At 44.3% G+C, this 24,323-nt stretch overlaps 1 protein-coding gene across 1 annotated transcript in view; it reads left to right on the top strand.

Annotated features, from left to right (window-relative positions):
* LEKR1 (leucine, glutamate and lysine rich 1) overlaps positions 1-24,323 on the top strand; it is a 265,838-nt gene that overhangs the window by 204,787 nt on the left and 36,728 nt on the right. Inside the window, exons 8-9 of the mRNA XM_077488100.1 lie at positions 6,266-6,343; positions 14,126-14,329. Of these exons, the coding sequence (XP_077344226.1) occupies positions 6,266-6,343; positions 14,126-14,329 (282 nt within the window). The remainder of the gene's footprint in view (positions 1-6,265; positions 6,344-14,125; positions 14,330-24,323) is intronic.

Here is a 24,323-nt window from a genome sequence, read left to right as displayed (position 1 = left end):
AATCTCACTAAGGGGGATACAGACAGCAAAAAGAACTGCCAGCTGTTCTAATCCATCCCCCCTGTATCCAAAACAAAAAAAAAGCTTTGCCTTTGGTTATACCTTAAAGTGGTTGTAAACTCTACCCCACAACTTTGTCCCATGTAAATCAGCATAAAAAACCCTAATGAACACGGCTTGTAGATATCTCCTTACTTGCTTAGTATTGTTGTAATCCGTTTTGTTCTTTATACTGACGTCACTGAGCATGCCCAGATCTCCCCTGATTTACGGCACACTCGCTATGTGTTTGTCTATCTGTTATCAGGGCTTGCTATGGCACAACACTGAACTCCCAGGAGGCTGCATAATCACTCAGAGCTTCCTCCTACACCCCCATGTGACCTCACATGCAGTGTAAACCTGGCCATTACTGCAGTCTTATCAGCTGAAGCTGTTAAGACTGAAACAGGCAAACATTAGACAATCATCTATGAACAGGGAAGCAGGGTTGCCATAGAAACGTTGGATTTGGAAGGAGGCTTGGTTAACAGTACAGGAAGTGCTCCATGTAAGGGCGGAAATACACTCCACTGTGGACTCAGAAAACAATACTTAAGATGGCGCTGCCTAACCCCTGTAAACACGTTTTTTAAAGTTTCAAGTAAGTAATATGCGATTTTGGCATGATTACAGTGGCTATAGTTTGATAATTACTTATTATAATGGACTTAATGAAAAGAAGCATCAGAGTGGGAGAGTTTACTTCCTCTTTAACACATACATACTAAATCCAAATTGATTTAGCATGTATGTGTTATCGTATATTTTTTGTAATTTTTTTTATTGATTTCATGTATGGTAAATTTGTGAGTGGGTGTGGGATTTAAAGGAACAGCACAACATTTTTTGCACTTTACAGAAAGTAAACATGTCCCTGAAGTTGATGCATTGAAAGCTTAAAATAATGGGCAACCATAAGGATTTCAGTGAATTTATTAAGGGCAAAATTGTAAAGCCTAGATGACTAGGTCAGAGCATCTCCAAAACTGCAGCTCTTATGGGATGTTCCCAGTCTGTAGTGGTCAGGACCCACCAAACGCGGTCCGGTGAAGGAAAATTGGCAAACCAGTGGGAGGGTCATGGGGAGCTATAGCTCATTGAAGGTAGCGAAGGCTGGCCCATGTAAACTGATCCAATAGGAGAGCTCAAACCGTTGAAAAAGTTCATGCTGGGTCTGATAGATAGGTGTCAGGACACAAAGTGCATCACAGTTTATTGTGTGTGGGGCTGCATGATCGCAGACCGGTCAGGGTGCCCATACTGACCCATGTCCAGTGTACATCAGAACTGGACCATGGAGGAATGGAATTAGGTGGCCTTATCTGTGAATTCAAGAAACCTTTTAGGAACACGAGTTTGAGGTGTTGTGTATTTGGGCACAATAGTTTGTGGAAAATATGGTTACTTAGTAAGGGTAGTGGTAACACTCATGGGTTCCCTTCTCTCACAGCTACAAGTATCCTTTATTTGATGTTTAAAGTGGTTGCAGCAGCCCAATATTACTGTGATGGTAAGCATACACTTGTGAAACACTACACCATTCATTTACCATTCATTTCTTTCTCGTAAATATTTAAGGATGGGGAAAACAAAACTTAATGCCATAATGCTTCTCATCTGTGAGCTAAGCATTTAGTATCATTGAGGGGAACGTACTGCTAACCATAATATAGCATTATGAGTATTGCCTGGAGTAATAAATCTTATATACTGGCTATATTGTTCAGCAGTCCCAGGCGACACTGTACAGATTCAGGAGAGGTTGTTAGTGTAACTATATAGTGTTTTCCATGGCAACTGACATAAGATAGACAGAGTACTTTGGTTTATAGCAGAAGTATAACAGGAATATAGGCCTCTATAGCTCCTTGCATGCCTTACCCCATGTGTGCTGTCATTCCCGTCCAGCTCAGCATTCATCAGTTATTATTCCAGGTAGAGCAGATCATTTTAACTCATTACAGGTACATCCGGTAATTTTCCTGGTGGAAGTGAAAAAAGCAAACATGGTTTACAGAAAGGTGAACTGTAATTTGTTCCACAGGGAAGAATGAATAATTGAACATGGTCTGCTAATTATCACAATTCTCCTGCCAATATCTGGTCTTTGCTATTAGTTATTCCTTAAATCATTGTTGAGGAAGGCACACCTAGGAAGAAAAGTATGCGGAATAACATAAAAAGAGCAGAGTCATACTAAGAAACCAGTAAAAATTGTTTTATATATATATATATATATATATATATATTTAAAATGATCGTAAAGCTTATTTTTGTTTTTGTTTAAATAATAAACATGTTATACTTACCTGCTCTGTGCAAGGGTGGCCCCGATCCTCCTTTTCCGCCCCCCCGTGCGGCACTCCTCCTGTTCTCAGATGCCCCCACGGCGAGGGCCGCGCCCCCCCCCCCCCCCCCGAGTCCTCATCATTGGATTTGATTGACAGCAGTGGAAGCCAAAGGCTAATCAATCTATCCAATGAGGACCCGAGACAGCGGCTGGAGCTTCTGTGCTCGCCCCCGTCGCTGGAATGATTGGGTTCAGGTAAGAAAAGGGGGCAGCTCTGGGGGGGGGGAACTGCTGTACAAAGTGTTTTTCACCTTAATGCATAGAATACATTAAGATGAAAAGCCGTTAGGGTTTACAACTCCTTTAATTAGCTTTCTTCTAAGCAAGGCTTTGTGCCTAAATTGGCCCCAGTGCAATTGTAGAAACAGCAATACATCCTGTGTGGCATTCCTATGCCTTTGTCTGCTTGGTGTATGTACCCAGATACACATCTTCTTCTCGTTAGGTAGCCATGCCTCATCATCAGCACATGATGGCTAAACAGAGATCAACTACAATAGATATAAAAAGTCTAAACACCCCTGTTAAAATGTCAAGTTTCTGTGGTGTAAAAAAATGAGACAAAGATATATCAATTCAGAACTTTTTCCACCTTTAATGTGACCTATAAACTGTACAACTCAGTTGAAAAACAAACTGAAATCTTTTAGGGTTGGAAGTGAAAATAAAAAAATAAAATAATGTGGTTGCATACGTGTGCACAGCCTCTTATAACTGGAGATGTAGCTGTGTTCAGAATTAAGCAATCATATTTAAACTCATGTTAAATAGGAGTCAGTACACACCTGCCATCATTTAAAGTAACTCCAAATTCAGCTGTTCTAGTAGGTCTTTCCTGACATTTTCTTAGTCGCATTTTACAGCAAAAGCCATGGTGCACAGAGAGCTTCCAAAGCATCAGAGGGATCTCATTGTTAAAAGTTATCAGTCAGGAGAAGGGTAAAAAAAGAATTTCCAAGGCATTAGATATACCATGGAACACAGTCATTATCAAGTGGAGAAAATATGGCACAACAGTGACATTACCAAGAACTGGACGTCCCTCCAAAATTGATGAGAAGAAAACTGGTCAGGGAGGCTGCCAAGAGGCCTACAGCAACATTAAAGGAGCTGCAGGAATATCTGGCAAGTGCTGGCTGTGTGGTACATGTGACAACAATCTCCCGTATTCTTCATATGTCTGGGCTATGGGGTAGAGTGGCAAGACGGAGGCCTTTTCTTACAAAGAAAAACATCCAAGCCCAGCTAAATTTATCATAAACACATCTAAAGTCTCCCAAAAGCATGTGGGAAAAATGTGTTATGGTCTGATGAAACCAAGGTTGAACTTTTTGGCCATAATTCCAAAAGTAATGTTTGCGGCAAAAACAACACTGCACATCACCAAAAGAACAGCATACCCACAGTGTAGCATGGTGGTGGCAGCATGATGCTTTGGGGCTGTTTTTCTTCAGGTGAAACAGGGGCCTTAGTCAAGGTAGAGGAAATTATGAACAGTTTCAAATACCAGTCGATATTGGCACAAAACCTTCAGGCTTCTGCTAGAAAGCTGAACATGAAGAGGAACTTCATCTTTCAGCATGACAACGACTCAAAGCATACTTTCAAAATGGCTTCACCAGAAGAATATTAAAGTTTTGGAATGGCCCAGCCAGAGCCCAGATCTGAATCCGATTGAAAATTTATGGGGTGATTTGAAGAGGGTTGTGCACAGGAGATGCCCTCACAATCTGACAGATTTTGAGTGTTTTTGCAAAGAAGAGTGAGCAAATATTGCCAAGTCAAGATGTGCCATGCTGATAGACTCAAAAACACTGAGTGCTGTAAAAAAAAAATAGTGCTTCAACAAAGTATTAGTTTAAGGGTGTGCACACTTATGCAACCATATTATTTTATTTATTTATTTTTATTTCCCTCCAACTAAAAGATTTCAGTTTGTTGTTCAACTGAGTTGTACAGTTTATAGGTCCACATTAAAGGTGAAAAAAGTTCTGAAATTATTTATATTTGTATCATTTTTTTTTACATCACAGAAACCTGACATTTTAACAGAGGTGTGTAGACTTTTTTTTATATCCACTGTAGGTAAAAATGGCTTCTGTAAGACAATGCCAGATTTTCCTTCTGTGATTTTCCTATATATTGCATATTACCATTTTTCTTAATTTCACTAATCTAAAATAATTGTTATTTTCCATAATGGTTTGTTTTTCAGTAATGAAAGTTGAAAAGAGCAATCATGAGGCTAAAAAAACAGTTTCTATCGCAAATCACACATGTATGTTGGCAAATTGTTACCTCTGCATACATGCTACCGAATTATGCCAGGTCTCTTATCTACTATTCCTACAATTCTATATCTGATATGGGATGGAAACCCACCGCTACTGATTCTGCGAGTACTATAATATTGGGCTAGTGTTTGATGGCTGACAGATGAAGCATCTGACAAGCGGATTCATGATATATCCAGATCGAATTAGTCACAGCCAGGCAGTGTTTGTCAATCTAGCTGCTAGTGCAGGGATATTGAATGCAAGTTTACGGAGATCCAGTAAGAAAAAGTTTCTTACAGCAGAGGTCCGAATCGCTTGTCTGTGCGATGACACAACCCCTCTCCTATTCTTACATCAGTGTCCCCAGTCCCCTTGCATATAACCATTCCCCACATCACATAACATGTTTCATTGTACAGTAGTATTCTCAGCCCCCCTTCACAGTAGTTTTCTCACCCCCCTTCACATCACGCCCCCCCCTTCATTCGCTGCAGTGTCCCCAACCCCCCTCCACATCAAGGCCTCCCCTTCACATCACTCCACAATAGTTGTCTTCTCAGTCACCCTTCACAGTAGTGTCCTCTGCCCCCCTTGACATCACCCCACCCCACAATAGTGTCCTCTGCCCCCTTTGACATCACCTCACCCCACAGTAGTGCCCTCTGCCCACTTTGACATCACCCCACACCACAGTAGTGTCCTCTGCCCCCTTTGACACCACCCCACAGTAGTGTCCTCTGCCCTCTTTGACATCACCCCACCCCACAGTAGTGTCCTCTGTCCCCTTTGACATAACCCCACCCCACACAGTAGTGTTTTCAGCAACTGGTCTCAGTTCCCAGACGTTTACAGAGGTAGAGATTTACTAAAACTGGTGCACACAGAATCTGGTGAAGATGTGCATAGTAACCAATCAGCTTCTAAGTTTTAATTTCAAAGCTAAGTTGAACAAGCTGACGCTAGAAGCTGATATTGGTGCAGCCGTGCATGGTAACCAGATTCTGTGTGCACCAGTTTTAGTATATCTCCCACAGAGTGTTTTTAATCCCACGTTCACACTGAGGGCGGGTTTGAAATCGTGCAAACTTGCACGATTTCAAACCGGCATTTCAGTCCGACCTCAGGGGTCGATTTGACAGACATCTATGCAGGTTCATGCATAGCTGTTTATTGAAATTTCCCCCAAAGTCACCAAAAGTAGTGCAGAAACTACTTTTGGAAATCGGTGTGGCATCGTACCGATTTGGACAAAGCCATTGCCGGCAATAGGCTCAACGGCATGTCCAATCGGCCCAATGTGAACGTGGGCTAAAAGAAGAGGGAATGCTACGCCATTGTATACATGGCCCTGTCCCAAGGTTTTTGAGACGTGTTGCCAACATCAGTTTCAAAATTACCTTATTTTTTATCTTAAAATGGTACATTTCTTCAGTTTAAACGTTTGATATTTTTTCTATTTTCTATTGCGAGTAAAACATGGGTTTATGAGGCTTCCAAATCATTAGTCTGCAGTATTCTTTTACTCTTTTTGGAGAGCACAGTATTATTCTGTTAATTTGTTTCATATCCAATTTCCATGTTTGTTTTCCTATTACAGAATGAAGTCGAAAGAGGTCAGTGATCTTCAAAGCAAGCTACAAAGAATGGAATATGATAAGGAAAGCAGTACATTGAGGTAGACTTTGTGTGTTTCATGTAATAGGCAATCCTGATTGTGCCAACAGGCATTCACAGATATTAATGTTAAAGCTCTCTGACACTGTGCCCTGGATGCCTGGATCTGATATTTGGATAATATGTTCACGTGGCCAAAAAGTGACAGCATGGGCCATGAAGATCTACAGTATGATGTGATTCTAATAGCCATCTAGGTCATTGTGAATGTGAGTGACCACACATGCAAGTGTGCGTGACTGCAAAATATTTACAACATCCCGCTGGAAAACTTCAGTAGATTGCAGTAGATTTGCTACACATTTTGCTGCATACCTAGTTATCTTTAGTATTAACCATGACCTAAGGGAGTCATTTCAATCTGAACTCTGGACAGGTATTTAAAAAAAAACACCAATTCATGAAGCTGGGTAGACAATAAAGAATTAAAGTGGTTGTAAAGGTAACTTTTTTTTTTTTTTTTAAATAACAAACATGTCATACCTCCAATGTGCAGCTCGTTTTGCACAGAGTGGCCCCAAACCTGGTCTTCTGGGGTCCCTTGGCGGCTGCCTCGGCTCCCCCCCGCAAGGACTTCTCACCTTCATGCGAGCTCCCTCGCCCCGTCATTGGATGTGATTGACAGCAGCGCGAGCCAATGGCTGCGCTGCTTTCTGTTCATCCACTGTAACCAATCAACGGCCAGGCTGAGCGGCGAAGAGGATGTCGGGGGCGAGCGCTGGGGGCAGGCAAGTAAAACGGGGGGGCGGTATTGTCAGATTTTTTTTTCACCTTAATGCATAGAATGGGGAAAAAACTTTTACCTTTACAACCCCTTTAAAGTTGTGCTCCAACCTTGCCTTCAGTCCTGCAGAAATCCAATACCTGTAATGAAATTGCTTATGGAATTTCATTGCACACCATATGCATTAGAAGCTGCAGCAAGTCAGTCTGCCTCATTTTTTGACTGACAGACATCCAACATCATCTAGCCCTCCACCACCAGCCTTACTGCACCTGGTCCGTCTCATTCATCTATTGGATTTCTATTCTTTCAATTATGGAGGCTCAGCATTACACGTGGTATTTATCTAATGCAACCTTTCTTAACTGGAGTACTGCCTGAGGCACTCAGGGGTTCAGCAGAATCCTGGTTGAAAAAGGCTGTCAGATCCGACCTAACTCCTGTTCTGCCAAATATCAGGACAGCAGAAGCTTGGTTGGCGCAGGGGGGAGGCAGCTTTCTGTCTCCTGAGCTTTCTGCCTCCCCTGCAGGACAGTATCCAGCTAGCACTGCCCGCAGCCATGTGAATTGTAAGAACGATCCTGCCCTGAGGCTTTGGTGAGAGGAAAGCAGGGCACAGAGAGGATCAAAAAGGGAGGATGGGGGTTGGCTTGCAGAGAGAGTGGGGTACATAGGTGTGCCAAAGGGGGGTTTTAGGGTACAGAGGTGAGCAGAGAGTGGGGTTTGTGCTCCAGAGGTAAACAGAGAGGGGATTTGGGGTACAGAGGTGAGAAGAGAATGGGTTTGGTGTACAGGGGTGAGTAGAGAAGGGGGTTTGGGGTACAGAGGTGAGCATCAGTGGCGTCACTAGGGTTGGTGTCACCTGGTGCGAAAAAAAATGGTGTCACCCCCCCACCCAATATAGTCCCCCCTCAGTACAGACCCCCCTCCACAAACTACAGACCCTCCTCCCGCAGTATAGACCCCCTCCCTCAATACAGACCACCCTCCATCAATTTAAACTCCCCCCTCAGTATAAACCTCCCCCCTCAGTACAGACACCCCTTCAGTGCATACCCCTCTATCAGTACAGACCTCCCCACCTCGGTGCAGACCCCCCCATCGGTAAAGAGACCCCCACCTCAGTACAGACCCCCCATCGGTACAGACACCCCCACCTCAGTAAAGACCCCCCATCGGTACAGACACCCCCACCTCAGTACAGACCCCCCATTGGTACAGACACCCCCACCTCAGTACAGACCCCCCATCAGTACAGACACCTCCACCTCCGTACAGACACACCCACCACAGTGCAGACCCCCCAGCATGACAGACACCCCCCCCCTCAGTACAGACACCCCCTCACTGCAGACCCCCAACAGTACAGATACCTCCCTCGGTGCAGACCCCCCTCACTTACAGACCCCCCTCACTTACAGACCCCCTAAATGCAGATCCCCCAGCAGTACAGACACCCTCCCAGTGCTGACACCCCCCTCTGTACAAACCCCCCCAGTGCAACCCCCCCCCCCTCAATGCAGACCCCCGTGCAGCCCCCCAGTGCAGACACCCCCCCAGTACAGACAACCCCCCCTTACAGACCTCAGAACAGCAGATAATCATACACACACAGCAGTGTGTGTCCCTCGAGCTTGTGCTCTTCCTCCTCTGTGGATGTAAACAGAGAGGAGGGGGAGGCGCCTTCGTTCCACTCCACTGAGGGAGACAGCCGCAGCGCGGGACACAGTGCAGCAAGCGGTGTTGGCGGTGCCACACCCCTTTGACGGGTGTCAACCGGGTGCGGCCCACACACCCCGCACCTGCCTAGCAACGCCACTAGTGAGCATAAACAGGGGTTTGGGGTACAGAAGTGAGCAGAGAAGGAGGTTTGGGGTACAGAGGTGAGCAAAAAGGGGGGTTTGGTGTACAGGGGTGAGCAGAGAGAGGGATTTGAGGTACAGAGGTGAAAAGGGAAGGAGGTTTGGGGTACAGAAGGGAGCAAAAAGGGGCTTTGGGGTACAGAGGTGAGCAGAGAGGGGGCTTAGGAAGAGGTGAGCAGCGTGGGGGGTCTGGGATACAGAAGTGAGAATAAAGGGGGGGTTGGGGTACAAGGGTGAGCAGAGAGGGGGGTTTGGGGTACAAAAGTGAGCAGGGAGGTGGGATGGGGTGCTGATGCAAGTAGAGAGGGAGATTGCAGTATAGAGGTAAGCAGAAGGGTTCTGGGGTGCAAAGATTAACTGGGTAATTGGGGTACAAAGGTGGGCTGAGTGGGATTGGGGGTGAGTAGAGAGGGTTGTTTGGGGTACAGAGGTGAGCAGAGAGGGGGGGTTGGGGTACAGAGGTGAGCATAAATGGATGTTTGGGGTACAGAAGTGAGCAGAGAAGGAGGTTTGTGGTACAGAGGTGAGCAAACAGGGGGGTCTGTGGTACAGGGGTGAGCAGAGAGGGCGATTTGAGGTACAGAGGTGAAAGGGGAAGGAGTTTGGGGTACAGAGGGGAGCAAAAAGGGGACTTCGAGGTACAGAGGTGAGCAGAGAGGGGGCTTAGGAAGAGGTGAGCAGCATGGGGGGTCTGGGATACAGAAGTGAGAAATAAGGGGGGTTTGGGGTACAAGGGTGAGCAGAGAGGGGGGTTTGAGGTAAAGAGGTGAAAAGGGAAGGAGTTTGAGGTACAGAGGTGAGCAAAAAGGGGAGTTTGGGGTACAGAGGTGAGCAGAGAGGGAGCTTAGGAAGAGGTGAGCAGCGTGGGGGGTTTGGGATACAGAAGTGAGCAAAAAGGGGGGTTTGGGGTACAGAGGTGAGCAGAGAGGTGGGTTTGGGGTACAGAAGTGAGCAGGGAGGTGGGATGGGGTGCTGAGGTAAGCAGAGAGGGAGGTTTGCAGTATAGAGGTAAGCAGAAGGGTTCTGGGGTGCAAAGATTAACTGGGTAATTGGGGTACAAAGGTGAGCTGGTTGGGATTGGGGGTGAGTAGAGAGGGTTGTTTGGGGTACAGAGGTGAGCAGAGAGGGGGGGTTGTGGTACAGAGGTGAGCATAAATGGGTGTTTGGGGTACAGAGGTGAGCAAATGGGGGTTTGGGGTACAGGGGTGAGCAGAGAGGGCGATTTGAGGTACAGGGGTGAAAAGGGAAGGAGTTTGGGGTGCAGAGGTCAACAATGAGGGGAACGTGCAGTGTGATTTTGCAGCCTATCCATTTGAATGGACTGCAAATCACACTGGAGCGCCGAAAAAGTGCGCTATATACACACACACACACACACACAAATGTTCTGCCTTTCATTTCAATTTTAAACTGAATGGGTTGTTTTTAAAAGATGATGATTGTTTACGATCACTTTAAGCAGTATTACACCCAAAAGCAAACATTTGTTATTTGTTATATTTTAATTGTGTGGTTTTAAATGAATGAAATAGTAGCGCTAATATTCATAACCGAATGAGTAAAACTAAACAATCACCCTGTGAAAAAGTGATCAATAATAGTGTCCATTAAATCCAAACTCAAGTCTGTGAATAGTTAATTTAAACATCCATGTGATTATACTCCAAAACTGAACAGGTAATCTTGAAGTGACTTGAAGCAATTTTCCACCAGTATTCTTTGTGTGCAGTGGCGGTGTGAGAAGGAAAAGGGGGGTGTTTTTATTTCCTTCACTATACTATTTGTTATATTTTAGCTTATATTATATTATTATATTATATTATATGTTATATTATATTCTATTATATTATATGTTATGTTATGTTATATTTTAGCTTACCAATTCCTAAATATGATGGCTGCATTCATTTTCTTTTCTAGGCTTTCTTTCTTTTATTTTCACCTGGTGATCTAGCTACTTAGTCTGTTCCTTTTCAACAGAACAAGCTGTCTTGCAGATGCAGCAATTAGAGAGCTGAGAAAAACCATTTACAACTGACAGGAGTGCTTACAATGATCAGCTTTTCTTTCTTTATTTAGATCTTGTATTCCAAAAGGAACAAAACTGCTTATAAAGTGTTAGTTGGAGTCTGGCTTCAGTTTATTAGTGTATCTAAAAGTTTGCTTTCCAAAGGTGCTCTCTGTGCTCATAAGAGTGGGGACACTCAATTCAATTGTTACTGGCCAGATGAAAACAGACGGAATAAACTTAAAAAAAAAAAAAAAAAAGGAAAATGATTGCAGTTATCACATCCAGTGACTGCTAAGCTGCAATATGTTACATTTGGGGTTGAAATAATTTAGTTTTAAATAATTTAGCTGAACTCGCACAGTTTTAAACCCGCTTCCAATGTGAATGTACAATTAAAGTGTACGTCAAGCCAACAACTTGTAGTATATATAGTGTCTGGCAGGATTGGAGCTCCTGTCAGGTTTTTACTTTCAGCTGAATAAAAAAATGTGTTGTGTTGTCCTTTTAAGAATATATCAAGAGACACAAATAAACAAATTTGTGAAAAACCACACTAAATTTGCATCTAAATATGCAAAGTACAACTATAACAAATAATTGTGCAAAGTATATACAAATGTAAAAAATACTGTACATCAGATGCACAAGTATACAGTATCAAGGAATTCTTATTTACATTTACTTCTGTAGCGGACAATACAACCGTGCAACCATTATAAATAGTGCAATAAAAAGGTCCACACATCCTGTGAATAAGCTGTGATAACACTCTATACATAATGGGGGTTATTTACAAAAGGTAAATCTACTTTGCACTACAAGTGCACTTTGCAGTCGCTGTAAATCTGATGGGTAGATCTGAAATGAGGGGAAGCTCTGCTGATTTTATCATCTAATCATGTGCAAAGCTAAAATGCTGCTTTTTAGTTTCCTTGCATGTCCCCCCTCATATCTACAATCAAAAACAGGAAGAAGATCTGGACAGCCGCACTCAGACAACGTTTTTTTGCCTTTTATTCAAAAATTCTTGTGAATAAAAATACAAGCCACAGCAGGAACAGACAGACGCTAACGCGTTTCACACTTCAATGTAGTGCTTGGTCAGCTATGACTAAGCACTACATTGAAGTGTGAAACACGTTAGCTCCTGTCTGTTCCTGCTGTGGCTTGTATTTTTATTCACAAGAATTTTTGAATAAAAGGCAAAAAAAGTTTTTTTAGTGCAGCTGTCCAGATCTTCCTTTTTTTGATTGCTATATGCATTGCCAGCACCTGGGCTTCCAAGCTGGATGAGAAGGTTTCCTATTGTCGCTTGACCTACCTGGAGCGGTGATATCTCTCTCCCTCGGATCTACAGTGACTGCACTTTCAAGTGCACTTGTAGTGCAAAGTGGATTTGCCTTTAGTAAATAACCCCCAATGGGGATTATTTACTAAAGACAAATCTACTTTGCACGACAGGTGCAAAGTGCACTGAAATTGCACTGAAAGTGCACTTGGAAGTAAAGTCGCTGTAGATCTGAGGGGGACATGCAAGGAAAATAAAAAAAAACAGCATTTTAGCTTGCATATGATTGGATGATGAAATCAGCAGGGCTTCCACTCATTTCAGATCTTCCCCTTAGATTTACAATGACTGCACTTCCAAGTGCACTTTCAAGTGCAGTTACAGTGCAAAGTGGATTTGCCTTTTGTAAATAACCCCCAATGTGTCCAATTTGTGTTCTACTGACCTCACAAACATGAGGTTCTGAGTGCTTGATAGATAAAAAAAAAAACTGTGGGTGAGTTAATCCACTTTGGACTGCAACTGCACTTGGAAGTGCAGTCACTCTAAATCTAAGGGGTAGATCTGAAATGAGTGGAAGCTCTGCTGATTTTATCATCCAATCATGTGCAAGCTAAAATGCTGTTTTTTTATTTTCCTTGCATGTCCCCCTCGGATCTACAGCGACTTTACTTCCAAGTGCACTTGCACTGCAAAGTGGCTTTTCCTTTAGTAAATAACCCCCTATGCCTCAAGACTGTCCCCTGGCCCTTTAACCACTTCCCACCCAGCCTATAGCAGAATGACGGCTGGGCAGTGGTTTAGTTATCCTGACAGGGGGCGTCATATGGCGTCCTGCAGGATAACAACCGCCGCGCGCCCGTGGGAGTGCATATCGCGGCGATCAATGGTCAGACTGACACACTGCTATACCAATCTCAGTAAAGAGCCTCCAGTGGAGGCTCTTTACCATGTGATCAGCCGTGTCCAATCATGGCTTATCACGATGTAAACAGGAAAAGAAGTTGATCGGCTTTTCCTCACTCGCGTCCGACAGATGCGAGTAGAGGAGAGCTGATCGGCGGCTCTCCTGACAGGGGGTGTCTGTGCTGATTGTTTATCAGCGCAGCCCCCTCTTGGATGCCCACACTGGACCACCGGGGAAGACCGGGAACAAAATGATAAAAAAAATTGTTTGGGTAGCATGACCGCACAATTGTCATTCAAATTGCTACAGTGCTGAAAGCAGAAAATTGGTTTGGGCAGGAAGGTGTATAAGTGCCTGGTTAAAGCACATTTACTGAGATCCGGCCCAAACTCTAAATTTACATGGACAATCCAGTGCACATAGGAGGAAATACATGAACTGGATATTGTGATACCAATAACATCGGCAGTTAAAAAAAAACACACAAACATAAAGTATTAAACAGCATAAGAGCACAGAGGTTGAGCAAGCATACATGATGACATCACAACCAAGCCCTGCCCTGATGCACTTTGTCACACAGGATGTCCTCAGGGAATATTTTTATTGCAATCCAAGGCTCAGTTAGGGAGATTTGCTTCCACTTCCTATCCTGCTGACAATAGTTTCCCCACAAGTGAGGAAAAATCTGCAAGAGGGACATAGAAATAAAAATTTCACTGGGGTTCTTGCCTTCCCCTATCTCAACTATGTAGCTGTTGAGGAGTTCCTCTCACTTCTTCTCTGGTAAAAGTGTTGTCAGCAGGACAGGAAGTGAGAGTAAATCCCTCTGACAGAGCCCCTGACAGGTTTCCTAACCCTTCTGCCATTCTATTCAAACAAAGTAAAAGGTTTTGCCATACACTTTAATTTCTGAGGTATTGTACCATAAAAACGATGCGGTCATTCATGTGGGAACCTGGTTACATAGCTGTGGTGTTTTACTTCTCAGGCTTACAAAGGAACTGAGGGAGAAAGAAGATTGCGTGACACTTCTTCAACAAAAGTGCCAGCAGATACAGGAAGAGATCACCAAAATGGGAAGCACAGAAGACCGTCACAGGAGGAGAACTCTGCGTCTGGAAAGTGAATTGGGGACCGTGAATGAAGTTTTAAAGCAAACACAGCAAGAAGTCACTCAATTGCAGCAAGAAAGGTGCTCACAGCTGTTTGTGTATAGGGTAGGCCATGCTACTGTCATGTGCTGTACATCTGTAGTAAGGATTACTCCACACAAAGCACAATTTCCTGACAAGAGTCGCTGATAGCCACAGGCTCCACATCTAAGTAACGTCTATATTTCCAATCAAGTATGCGGTTGTTTTTCAGTTTCTGTAACAACATTCGTTACCTGCAAAATAGTGGGCTTGGGGGTTGTGTTATGTCATCACCTTCAAGAATTGCTGAACATAAATGACAAATAAGCACAAAAAGATGTGTTGGTAATGTGTGTATGTTTAGTGTACACACAGGCTTCACTGGCCTTGGATAAACATGCTACAGGCTCAGAGAGCAAATGTTTGTATTCATAGCAACAGTTGTGTGATTGTCATTGTTAAAAAAATACATTCTTTTTAAAAAAAAGTTTAAATTGTAGTTATAGCACACTCTACTGTGTCTTTTTCAAAGCAGATTTTGTGCTTAAAGTAGTTGTAAACCCTGTAAAAAAAAAAAAAAAAAACCCGTAAGACAAAGGCATAATGAGCTAGTATACACCGCATACTAGCTCATTATGAAATTCTTACCTTCGAACGAAGCCTCCACAGCGGCGCCCGGTCAGCACTGAGGGGGATGATATGTTCCCCCGGCGTTCCTTCCTGGTTCACAAGCTTCGGCGCAATGACGTCACCTCGGTTCCCGCACGAAGCTCTAACGTTTTGGCACGATGCGCTGAACCTTCAGAGCGCATACAAGGTGAATATCTCCTACATGGTGCACATTTATAAAATATTCATTTTACCTACAGGTAAGCCTTATTATAGGCTTACCTGTAGGCAAAAATCACCAAGCGGGGTATGCAGCCGCTTTAAAGTGTATATAAACCCAACACTAAAAACCTAATAAATTGCAGTTTACCAGTCCTTTACCCCTTGCTGTCACCCCTAACTCTGGCCCATTAAAGTGATTCTAAAGGAAAGATTAAAAAGGAAAAAAAAAACATACTTCCCTGCTTTGTGCAATGTTTTTTTTCTTTCTTCTTTTTGGGTCCCCCCGTTGGTGGTCCTGGCTTCTCCCTCCACGAGTGCCCCCATAGCAAGCCCCTTGTTATGGGGGCACTCAAGCAGGAACACTCCCTAGCCGTGCTCTGTGTGTCCATTCACACACAGAGCGTGGCTTGACCCCACCCCTGCTCCCTCCTGGCTGTGATTGACAACCAATGGTTCCTGCTGCTGTGTGAGCCAATGAGGAGAGAGAGACCCAGGAGAGATGCTGCTCTCATGCTCATCGCTGGATCGAGATGGGGCTCGGGTAAGTATAAGGTGGGGGAGCTGCACCCAGAAGGTTTTATACCTTGAGTCCTTACAACCACTTCAATTGGATATTCCTTCTAAAGTATAAAGTTTTTTTTAATTAATGCAGTCTCTGCATTAAGGTAAAAATTGCCTCACTACCTGCCCTACTCCCCCCAGTACCTAAACACTTACCTGGCTCCCGACACCACTCCAAAGGTGTCGCGGCTGAAGCTCCGTTCCCTCTCTTCCTGGTCTTACAGGAGACACTGAAGAAACTCCTGTGAAGAGGCAGGGGCATGGCTTATCAGCACTTTGTGTGTCTAGGAATGCACACAGCCCAGCTCAATATCATTGAAGAGAGTAGGTAAGTATGGCCTTTTTTTTATTTTAAACCACTGCAAAAAAAAAAAAAAATAGCCTTTAGTAATACTTGTTGATAATGTTGAGAAGTGACATTCCTGATCATTTTTACTTTTAATTGGCTGTCTCAGCAATCAAATAAAAGATCTGTTTCCAGTACACCATAATCTTCTGTGAAAAGAAGCATCTTTATTGATGTTTGTTCAGCATAGGTGCTGTATGGTTTCTCTGCTGAAAAACAGGGGTTCACAACCTGTGGATCGTGTTCTACCAGTAGATCACAGCCAGGATGTCTGGGGTTGCTTATCCACCATCCTAGCATCAAAGTGCAATGCAGAAGGACTACTTGTAAAGTTGGAGCTGTAGTATAGAGCAAGAGTCGATGTCTCCTCTGTAGTGCTGGCTCCTGTCCTGTGCAGAGTGACATCGACTGCCCTCCACCTCTTATCCCGGCTAGCGGTCTCCAGAGTGATGCCAGGAGCAGGAAAGAAGAGATCTTCAGGTCAGTGTGAAGCAATACACTGGGCATAATAGTATAAGGCTGCTTTCACACTGATGTGCTGTGGTTTACCTGCACCGCTGGTGACGCACAGTGCATTTGTGACTTTTCTGTGTTAGCTAGACTTTGCTATAGACTTCTATTATATTTTGTGTTTGTTGCACTTTCTGAATGCAGGAGTTTTGGTGTGCTTTCAGAAAGTGCACCACACCTGCAGGACATAATAAACCCCATAACCCAGGAAAGTCACAAAGGCAGTTTGGGGGGGGGGGTGGTAAAACCCCAAATTTATGATATGTTTTACCACCACCACCCCAACCACACCCTCTTTAGCTGCAGTGGTTAGGGTTGTACCCATGTTGCAGCTGCAGCAGGGGTTATATACCCCATCATGGTTGGTGGGTCTAGCACCTGCCAAGCATGACCCAGCTGAATAAGGCCCTGCAGCCTTGTGTGGTACAGCAAACAAGGGGTAAAGGCAGGCAGCGTTGTATTGCTTTCCCCCCTAACTGCTTTAACCACTTCAGCCCCGGACCAATAAACACCTTAAGGACCAGAGGTCTTTTTCCAATTTCGCACTGCGCTGCTTTAACTGGTAATTGGGCGGTCATGCAATATTGCACCCAAACGAAATTTGCGTCCTTTTCTTCCCACAAATAGAGCTTTCTTTTGATGGTATTTGATTGCCTCTGCGATTTTTATTTTTTGCGATATAAATGGAAAAAGAGCGAAAATTTTGAAAAAAAAATATATTTTCTTCTTTTTGTTATAAGAAAAATCGAATAAACTAAATTTTAGTCATACATTGAGGGCAAAATTTATTCAGCCACATGTCTTTAGTAAAAAAAATGTCAATAAGCGTATATTTTTTGGTTTGCGCAAAAGTTATAGCGTCTACAAACTAGAGTACATTTTCTGGAATTTACACAGCTTTTAATTTATGACTGCCTATCTCATTTCTTGAGGTGCTAAAATGGCAGGGCAGTACAACCCCCCCCCCCCAAATGACCCCATTTTGGAAAGTAGACACCCCAAGGAAATTGCTGATGGGTATGTTGAGCCCATTGAATATTTTTATTTTTTTTCCTAAGGGATTGAATAATGACAAAAAAAAAATATTTTACAAAAAGTTGTCACTAAATGATATATTACTCACACATGCCATAGTTATATGTGGAATTGCACCCCCAAAATATATTCCGCTACTTCTCCCGAGTACGGGGATACCACATGTGTGGGACTTTTTGGGAGTCTAGTTGCGCACGGCACCCCGAAAACCAATCACCACCTTCAGGATTTCTAAGGGTGCAAATTTTTGATTTCACCCCTCACTACCTATCACAGTTTCGAAGGTCATAAAATGCCAAAATAGCACAAAACCCCCCAAAATGACCCCATTTTGGAAAGTAGACACCCCAAGCTATTTACTGAGAGGCATGTTGAGTCCATGGAATATTTTATATTTTGCCACAAGTTGCGGGAATATTACAAACTTTTTTTTTTTTGCACAAAGTTGTCACTAAATGATATATTGCTCACACATGCTATGGGCATATGTGAAATGACACCCCAAAATACATTCTGCTGCTTCTCCTGAGTACAGGGATACCACATGTGTGGGACTTTTTGGGAGCCTAGCCGCGTACGGGACCCCGAAATCCAAGCACCGCCTTCAGGATTTCTAAGGGCATCAATTTTTTATTTTACTCCTCACTACCTATCACAGTTTTGAAGGCCATAAAATGCCAAGATGGCACAAAACCCCCCCAAATGACCCAATTTTGGAAAGTAGACACCCCAAGCTATTTGCTGAGGGCCATGTTGAGACCATTGAATATTTTTTTTTTTGTCCCAAGGGATTGAATAATGACAAAAAAAAAAAAAAAATTTTTTTTTACAAAAAGTTGTCACTAAATGATATATTGCTCACACATGCCATGGTTATATGTGGAATTGCACCCCAAAATATATTCCGCTACTTCTCCCGAGTATGGGGATACCACATGTGTGGGACTTTTTGGGAGTCTAGTCGCGCACGGCACCCCGAAAACCAATCACCACCTTCAGGATTTCTAAGGGTGCAAATTTTTGATTTGACTCCTAACTACCTATCACAGTTTAGAAGGCCATAAAATGCCAAAATAGCACAAAACCCCCCAAAATGACCCAATTTTGGAAAGTAGACACCCCAAGCTATTTACTGAGAGGCATGTTGAGTCCATGGAATATTTTATATTTTGCCACAAGTTGCGGGAATATTACAAACTTTTTTTTTTTTGCACAAAGTTGTCACTAAATGATATATTGCTCACACATGCTATGGGCATAAGTCAAATTACACCCCAAAATAAATTCTGCTGCTTCTCCCGAGTACGGGGATACCACATGTGGGGGACTTTTTAGGAGCCTAGCCACATACGGGACACCAAAAACCAAGCACTGCCTTCCGGATTTAAATATAAAATGCTACCAAAAAAACTGTTAGCGATCGCAGGGATCAGGCCTGACTCTGCGATCGCTGCAGTTATGTGTTTAGTGTTTTGTAAGTGACAGTGATCGATCGATACTGCACTTGGGTGGGCTGGGCAGATGCTAGCAGGTATCTGGGCTGATCCCGCTAACAATGCGTTTTTTTGGAACCCTGAACTGCTGGGGACGCTAGTATAGATCTGATCAGATCAGATATTGATCTGTTCAGATTCTATACCACTACAGGAGGTTTATGCTTTGCGTGTGGGTGTTAGCGGTACTGGCACTAACCTAGCGCTGCCTGGGGCGACACAGACCCTGACCCTAAAACCTAATTGATATCACCCGCCGGGTGATCAGGGGGTTAAACCTTTATTGGGTAATAAATGGTGGGTGCCCCGATGCTATAAAAAGCAAACTAACCAGAGTCACCTGTAACACTTATACGGTGATCAGTGGTGAAAGGGTTAACTAGGGGCAATCAGGGGGTTCAAATTTTTATTAGGTAGTATATGGGGGTCCCTGGCACTATATAAAAACCTGACGGGGAACCTAAATAACTAACTGGCTAACCAGCGTCACCAGTGACACTTATACTGTGATCGCTGGTGAAAGGGTTAACTAGGGGCAATCAGGGGGTTAAAACCATTATTGGGTAGTATATGGGGGTACCTAACGCTATAAAAACCTGGCGGTGAACCTAAAAAAATAACTAGCTACCTAACGACACTAGTGACACTAATGCAGCGATCAGAAAAAACGATCACTTAGTGACACTGGCAAAAGGGGGTGAAAGGGTTAACTAGGGACAATCAGGGGGTTAAAATCATTATTGGGTAGTATATCGGGGTACCTAGCGATATAAAAACCTGGCGGTGAACCTAAAAAAATAACTAGCTACCTAGCGACAGTAGCGACACTAATGCAGCGATCAGAAAAATGATCGCTTAGTGACACTGGCAAAAGGGGGTGAAAGGGTTAACTAGGAGCAATCAGGGGGTTAAAACCATTATTGGGTGGTATATGGGGGTACCTAACGCTATAAAAACCTGGCGGTGAACCTAAAAAAATAACTAGCTACCTAACGACACTAGTGACACTAATGCAGCGATCAGAAAAAACGATCGCTTAGTGACACTGGCAAAAGGGGGTGAAAGGGTTAACTAGGGGCAATCAGGGGGTTAAAATCATTATTGGGTAGTATATCGGGGTACCTAGCGATATAAAAACCTGGCGGTGAACCTAAAAAAATAACTCGCTACCTAGCGACAGTAGCGACACTGATGCAGCGATCAGAAAAATGATCGCTTAGTGACACTGGCAAAAGGGGGTGAAAGGGTTCACTCTAGGGGCAATCAGGGGGTTAAATCTTTATTGGGGGGTGATAGGGGGCTACCCTGGACCTAACACTAACTGCCCTGACAGTTTTAACTGTTACAACTGACACTGAATGCATTGATCAGTAAAGACATGATCAATGCAATCAGTGACACTGTGACTGGGGGGGAGGGGGGGCGGGGGGGGGGATCGGGGGGGGGGGTTTGTGTACCTATGTGTACCTATGTGTCAGTGTAGTGTTTTGGTGCACTTACTTTGTGTCTTCTCCTCGTAGTCCGGTCAAAAAGACCGCCCCGAGGAGAATGACATCACTTCCTCCTTCCTGTGTAAACAATACACAGTGGGAGGAAGTACGTCATTGGTCAGGAGCGATCCAGAGGGGGTGGCCAGAAACCAACGGCCATCCCCTCATCACGGATCGCTCCCGGAGGGAAACGGACCGCCGTATCCAGCGGGAGGGGGTCCGATCGGACCCCCCACCCGCTGGAAGGCAGGCACGTACATCTACGTGCTTGTGCCTGCCTGTGCCATTGTGATGATGTACAATGGCAATACGGCGGTCCTTAAGTGGTTAACCTCTTGGACCCTCTTGGACAGCGGTGCCTGTTTTCGGGCAAATATCTCCTAAACCATATAGGTTTAGGAGATATTGCTTGGACCTACAGGTAAGCCTTAATCTAGGCTTACCTGTAGGTCAAAGTGGTTTGTAAGGGTTTACAACCACTTTAAATCCTACTGCGGAATGTGTACACCTTTGGCTGCTGCTGACAGGTTTTACCAACCCCCAACTTTACATGTAAACAAGCCCTAAGGGTGCAGCTGTGGCATACAATTAAGGGCTCATTCACAAGTGCAGCAGGCACTGCTGCCCCACAGAAAAGTGATCCAAGCGTGTTTGACAGGGGGTGAGGAGGTGATATTTTGCCTCTTCAATGCCTGATTTAAACCCGTGATTGCCATGCAATTCACGCAATTGCAATGCAGTAGCATGGCAATTCCAAGGTTAAATTGGGTGTGAGGAGGTGACACTGTGGCCGGTGATCTTCGACTTCTCCCATGTTTAGGTAGATCTCCACCTCTTTAGGGATGCCTACCCCTATATAACATGATCAACAAACATTGATAAAGACGGTCCTTTTCACAGAAGATTAGGGTGTGCTCTAACATATCTTTTGTTTGATTGCTGTGGGCCATCAACCAATTTCTCCAACACCCTGCAATTGGGTCTATATCAGTCTCTGGTTTATGATGAAGATATCTTTATGATGGCTGTCACAGCAGCCACATGATTATGAGTCTGTCCTACCAGCTCCTGGCTGTAAATAGGGAACAGGAGCTCAGTGTGCTGTAATCACACTCAGTACTGAACAACAGAGCCCCATGGACACATACATATATATGTGGGGTCGCAGTAGTAAAGCTCACCCACAGTGCTCCCACATACAGTTGTGCTCATAAGTTTACATACCCTGGCAGAATTTATGATTTCTTGGCCATTTTTCAGAGAATATGAATGATAACACAAAAACTTTTCTTTCACTCATGGTTAGTGTTTGGCTGAAGCCATTTATTATCAATCAACAGTGTGTACTCTTTTTAAATCATAATGACAACAGAAACTACCCAAATTACCCTGATCAAAAGTTTACATACCCCAGTTTTTAATACCGTGTATTGCCCCCTTTAACATCAATGACAGCTTGAATTCTTTTGTGGTATTTGTGGATGAGGCTCTTTATCTTCTCAGATGGTAAAGCTGCCCATTCCTCTTGGCAAAAAGCCTCCAGTTCCTGTAAATTCTTGGGCTGTCTTGCATGAACTGCACGTATGAGATCTCCCCAGAGTGGCTCAATGATATTGAGGTCAGGAGACTGAGGTGGTCACTCCAGAACCTTCACTTTATTCTGTTGTAGCCAATGACAGGTCGACTTGGCCTTGTGTTTTGGATCATTGTCATGTTGGAATGTCCAAGTACGTTCCATGCGCAGCTTCCTGGCTGATGAATGCAAATGTTCCTCCAGTATTTTTTGATAACATACTGCATTCATCTTGTCATCAATTTTGACCATATTTCCTGTGCCTTTGTAGCTCACACATCCCCAAAACATCAGCGATCCATCTCCGTGTTTCGTAGTAGGAATGGTATACCTTTCATCATAGGCCTTGTTGACTCCTCTCCAAATTTAGCGTTTCTGGTTGTGACCAAAAAGCTAAATTTTGGTCTCATCACTCCAAATGACTTTGTGGCAGAAGGTTTGTGCTGTTTGGCATATTGTTAGCGGGATACTTTGTTGCATTTGCAATGTAATGGCTTTCTTCTGGCGACTCGACCATGCAGCCCATCTTTCTAAGTGCCTCCTTATTGTGCACCTGGAAACAGCCAACCACATGTTTTCAGAGAGTCCTGTATTTTACCTGAAGTTATTTGTGGGTTTTTCTTTGTATCCCGAACAATTTCCCTGGCAGTTGTGGCTGAAATTTTAGTTGGTCTACCTGACCGTGGTTTGGTTTCAACAGAACCCCTCATTTTCCACTTCATGATTAGAGTTTGAACACTTCTGATTGGCATTCTACACTCCTTGGATATCTTTTTATATCCCTTTCCTGTTTTATACAGTTCAACTACCTTTTCCCGCAGATCCTTTGACAATTCTTTTGCTTTCCCCATGACTCAGAATCCAGAAACGTCAGTGCAGCACTAGATGAAAGATGCAAGGGTCTGTCAGGAGTATACAAACTCTTGAACTTTCAGACACGCACACTAATTACAAGAAAACAGATAACGGGCAAGGATGGTTACCTTTAATAGCCATTCAAACCCGTTTGTGTCAACTTGTGTTGCATGTTATCAGGCCAAAATCACCAGTGCATGCGAGGCTCGGTTCACACAGGGGCAACACAACTTTCAACACAACTTTTGGAGGCAACTTGGACATGACTTGAACACGACTTGGACACAACTTGGGACGACTTACAACACGACTTTAAGTCGCCCCAGGCCAGGGACTTTTGCCATGGCCAATCAGAGAATGAGCTCTCAAGGGGGAACTCCATGCCAAATTTAAAACAAAAACCGGCATGGGTTCCCCCTCCAAGAGCATACCAGGCCCTTAGGTCTAGTATGGATTTGAAGGGGAACCCCCCAGATCCATGCCAGACCCTTATCCGAGCACGCTACCCGGCCGGCCATGAAGGGGGGTGGGGATGAGCGAGCGCCCCCCCCCTCCTGAGCCGTACCAGGTCGCGTGCCCTCAACATGGGGAGGTACCTTGAGGAAGGGCCCCCCTCCCACCCCAAAGCACCTTGTCCCCATGTTGATGAGGACAAGGGCCTCTTCCCAACAACCCTGGCTGTTGGTTGTCGGGGTCTGCGGGCGGGGGGCTTATCGGAATCCGGGGCCCCCTTTAATAAGGGGGCCCCCGGATCCCGACCCCCCACCCTATGTGAATGAGTATGGGGTACAATGTACCCCTACCCATTCACCTGTGAAAAAAATGTAAAAAAAAAAACACAACACACAAGGGTTAAAATAGTTTATTGCACAGTTTCGGGGGTCTTCTTCCTTCTTCGGGGGTCTTCTCGCCGGACTTCTCTGCTATCTTCTGCTAGCTCTTTCACTAGCGGAGGAGCCCGGCTTTCTTCTTCGCCGCCACTCTCTTCTTCCGACTTCGGGGGGTCTTGTCCCCCTCTTCGGTTCTTCTTGCCGGGCTACCACACCTTCTTCTAGCTCTTTTACAAGCGGTGGCCCGGTCTTCTGTCGCCGCTGTCTTCTGTTCTCTTCTGGAGATGTTGCCTCGTCGCTGTCTCCGGTCACAATGACAGGACACGCGGCGTGCAGCGACTTATATAGGGACATCACCGGATGATGTCCCCGCCCATTATGATGTCACAGTCCCACAGTTGATTGATAATACATGGCTTCAGCCAAACACTAACCATGAGTGAAAGAAATGTTTTTTGTGTTATCCTTCATATTCTCTGAAAAATGGTGAAGAAAGCATGAATTCTGCCAGGGTAAACTTATGAGCACA

Source organism: Lithobates pipiens, unplaced genomic scaffold (assembly GCF_037356315.1).
Source record: "Lithobates pipiens isolate NorthernLeopardFrog02 unplaced genomic scaffold, aLitPip1_a1.2 Scaffold_18, whole genome shotgun sequence".
NCBI classification, from domain to species: domain Eukaryota; kingdom Metazoa; phylum Chordata; class Amphibia; order Anura; family Ranidae; genus Lithobates; species Lithobates pipiens.
This window is presented reverse-complemented; position numbering and strand designations above follow the sequence as displayed.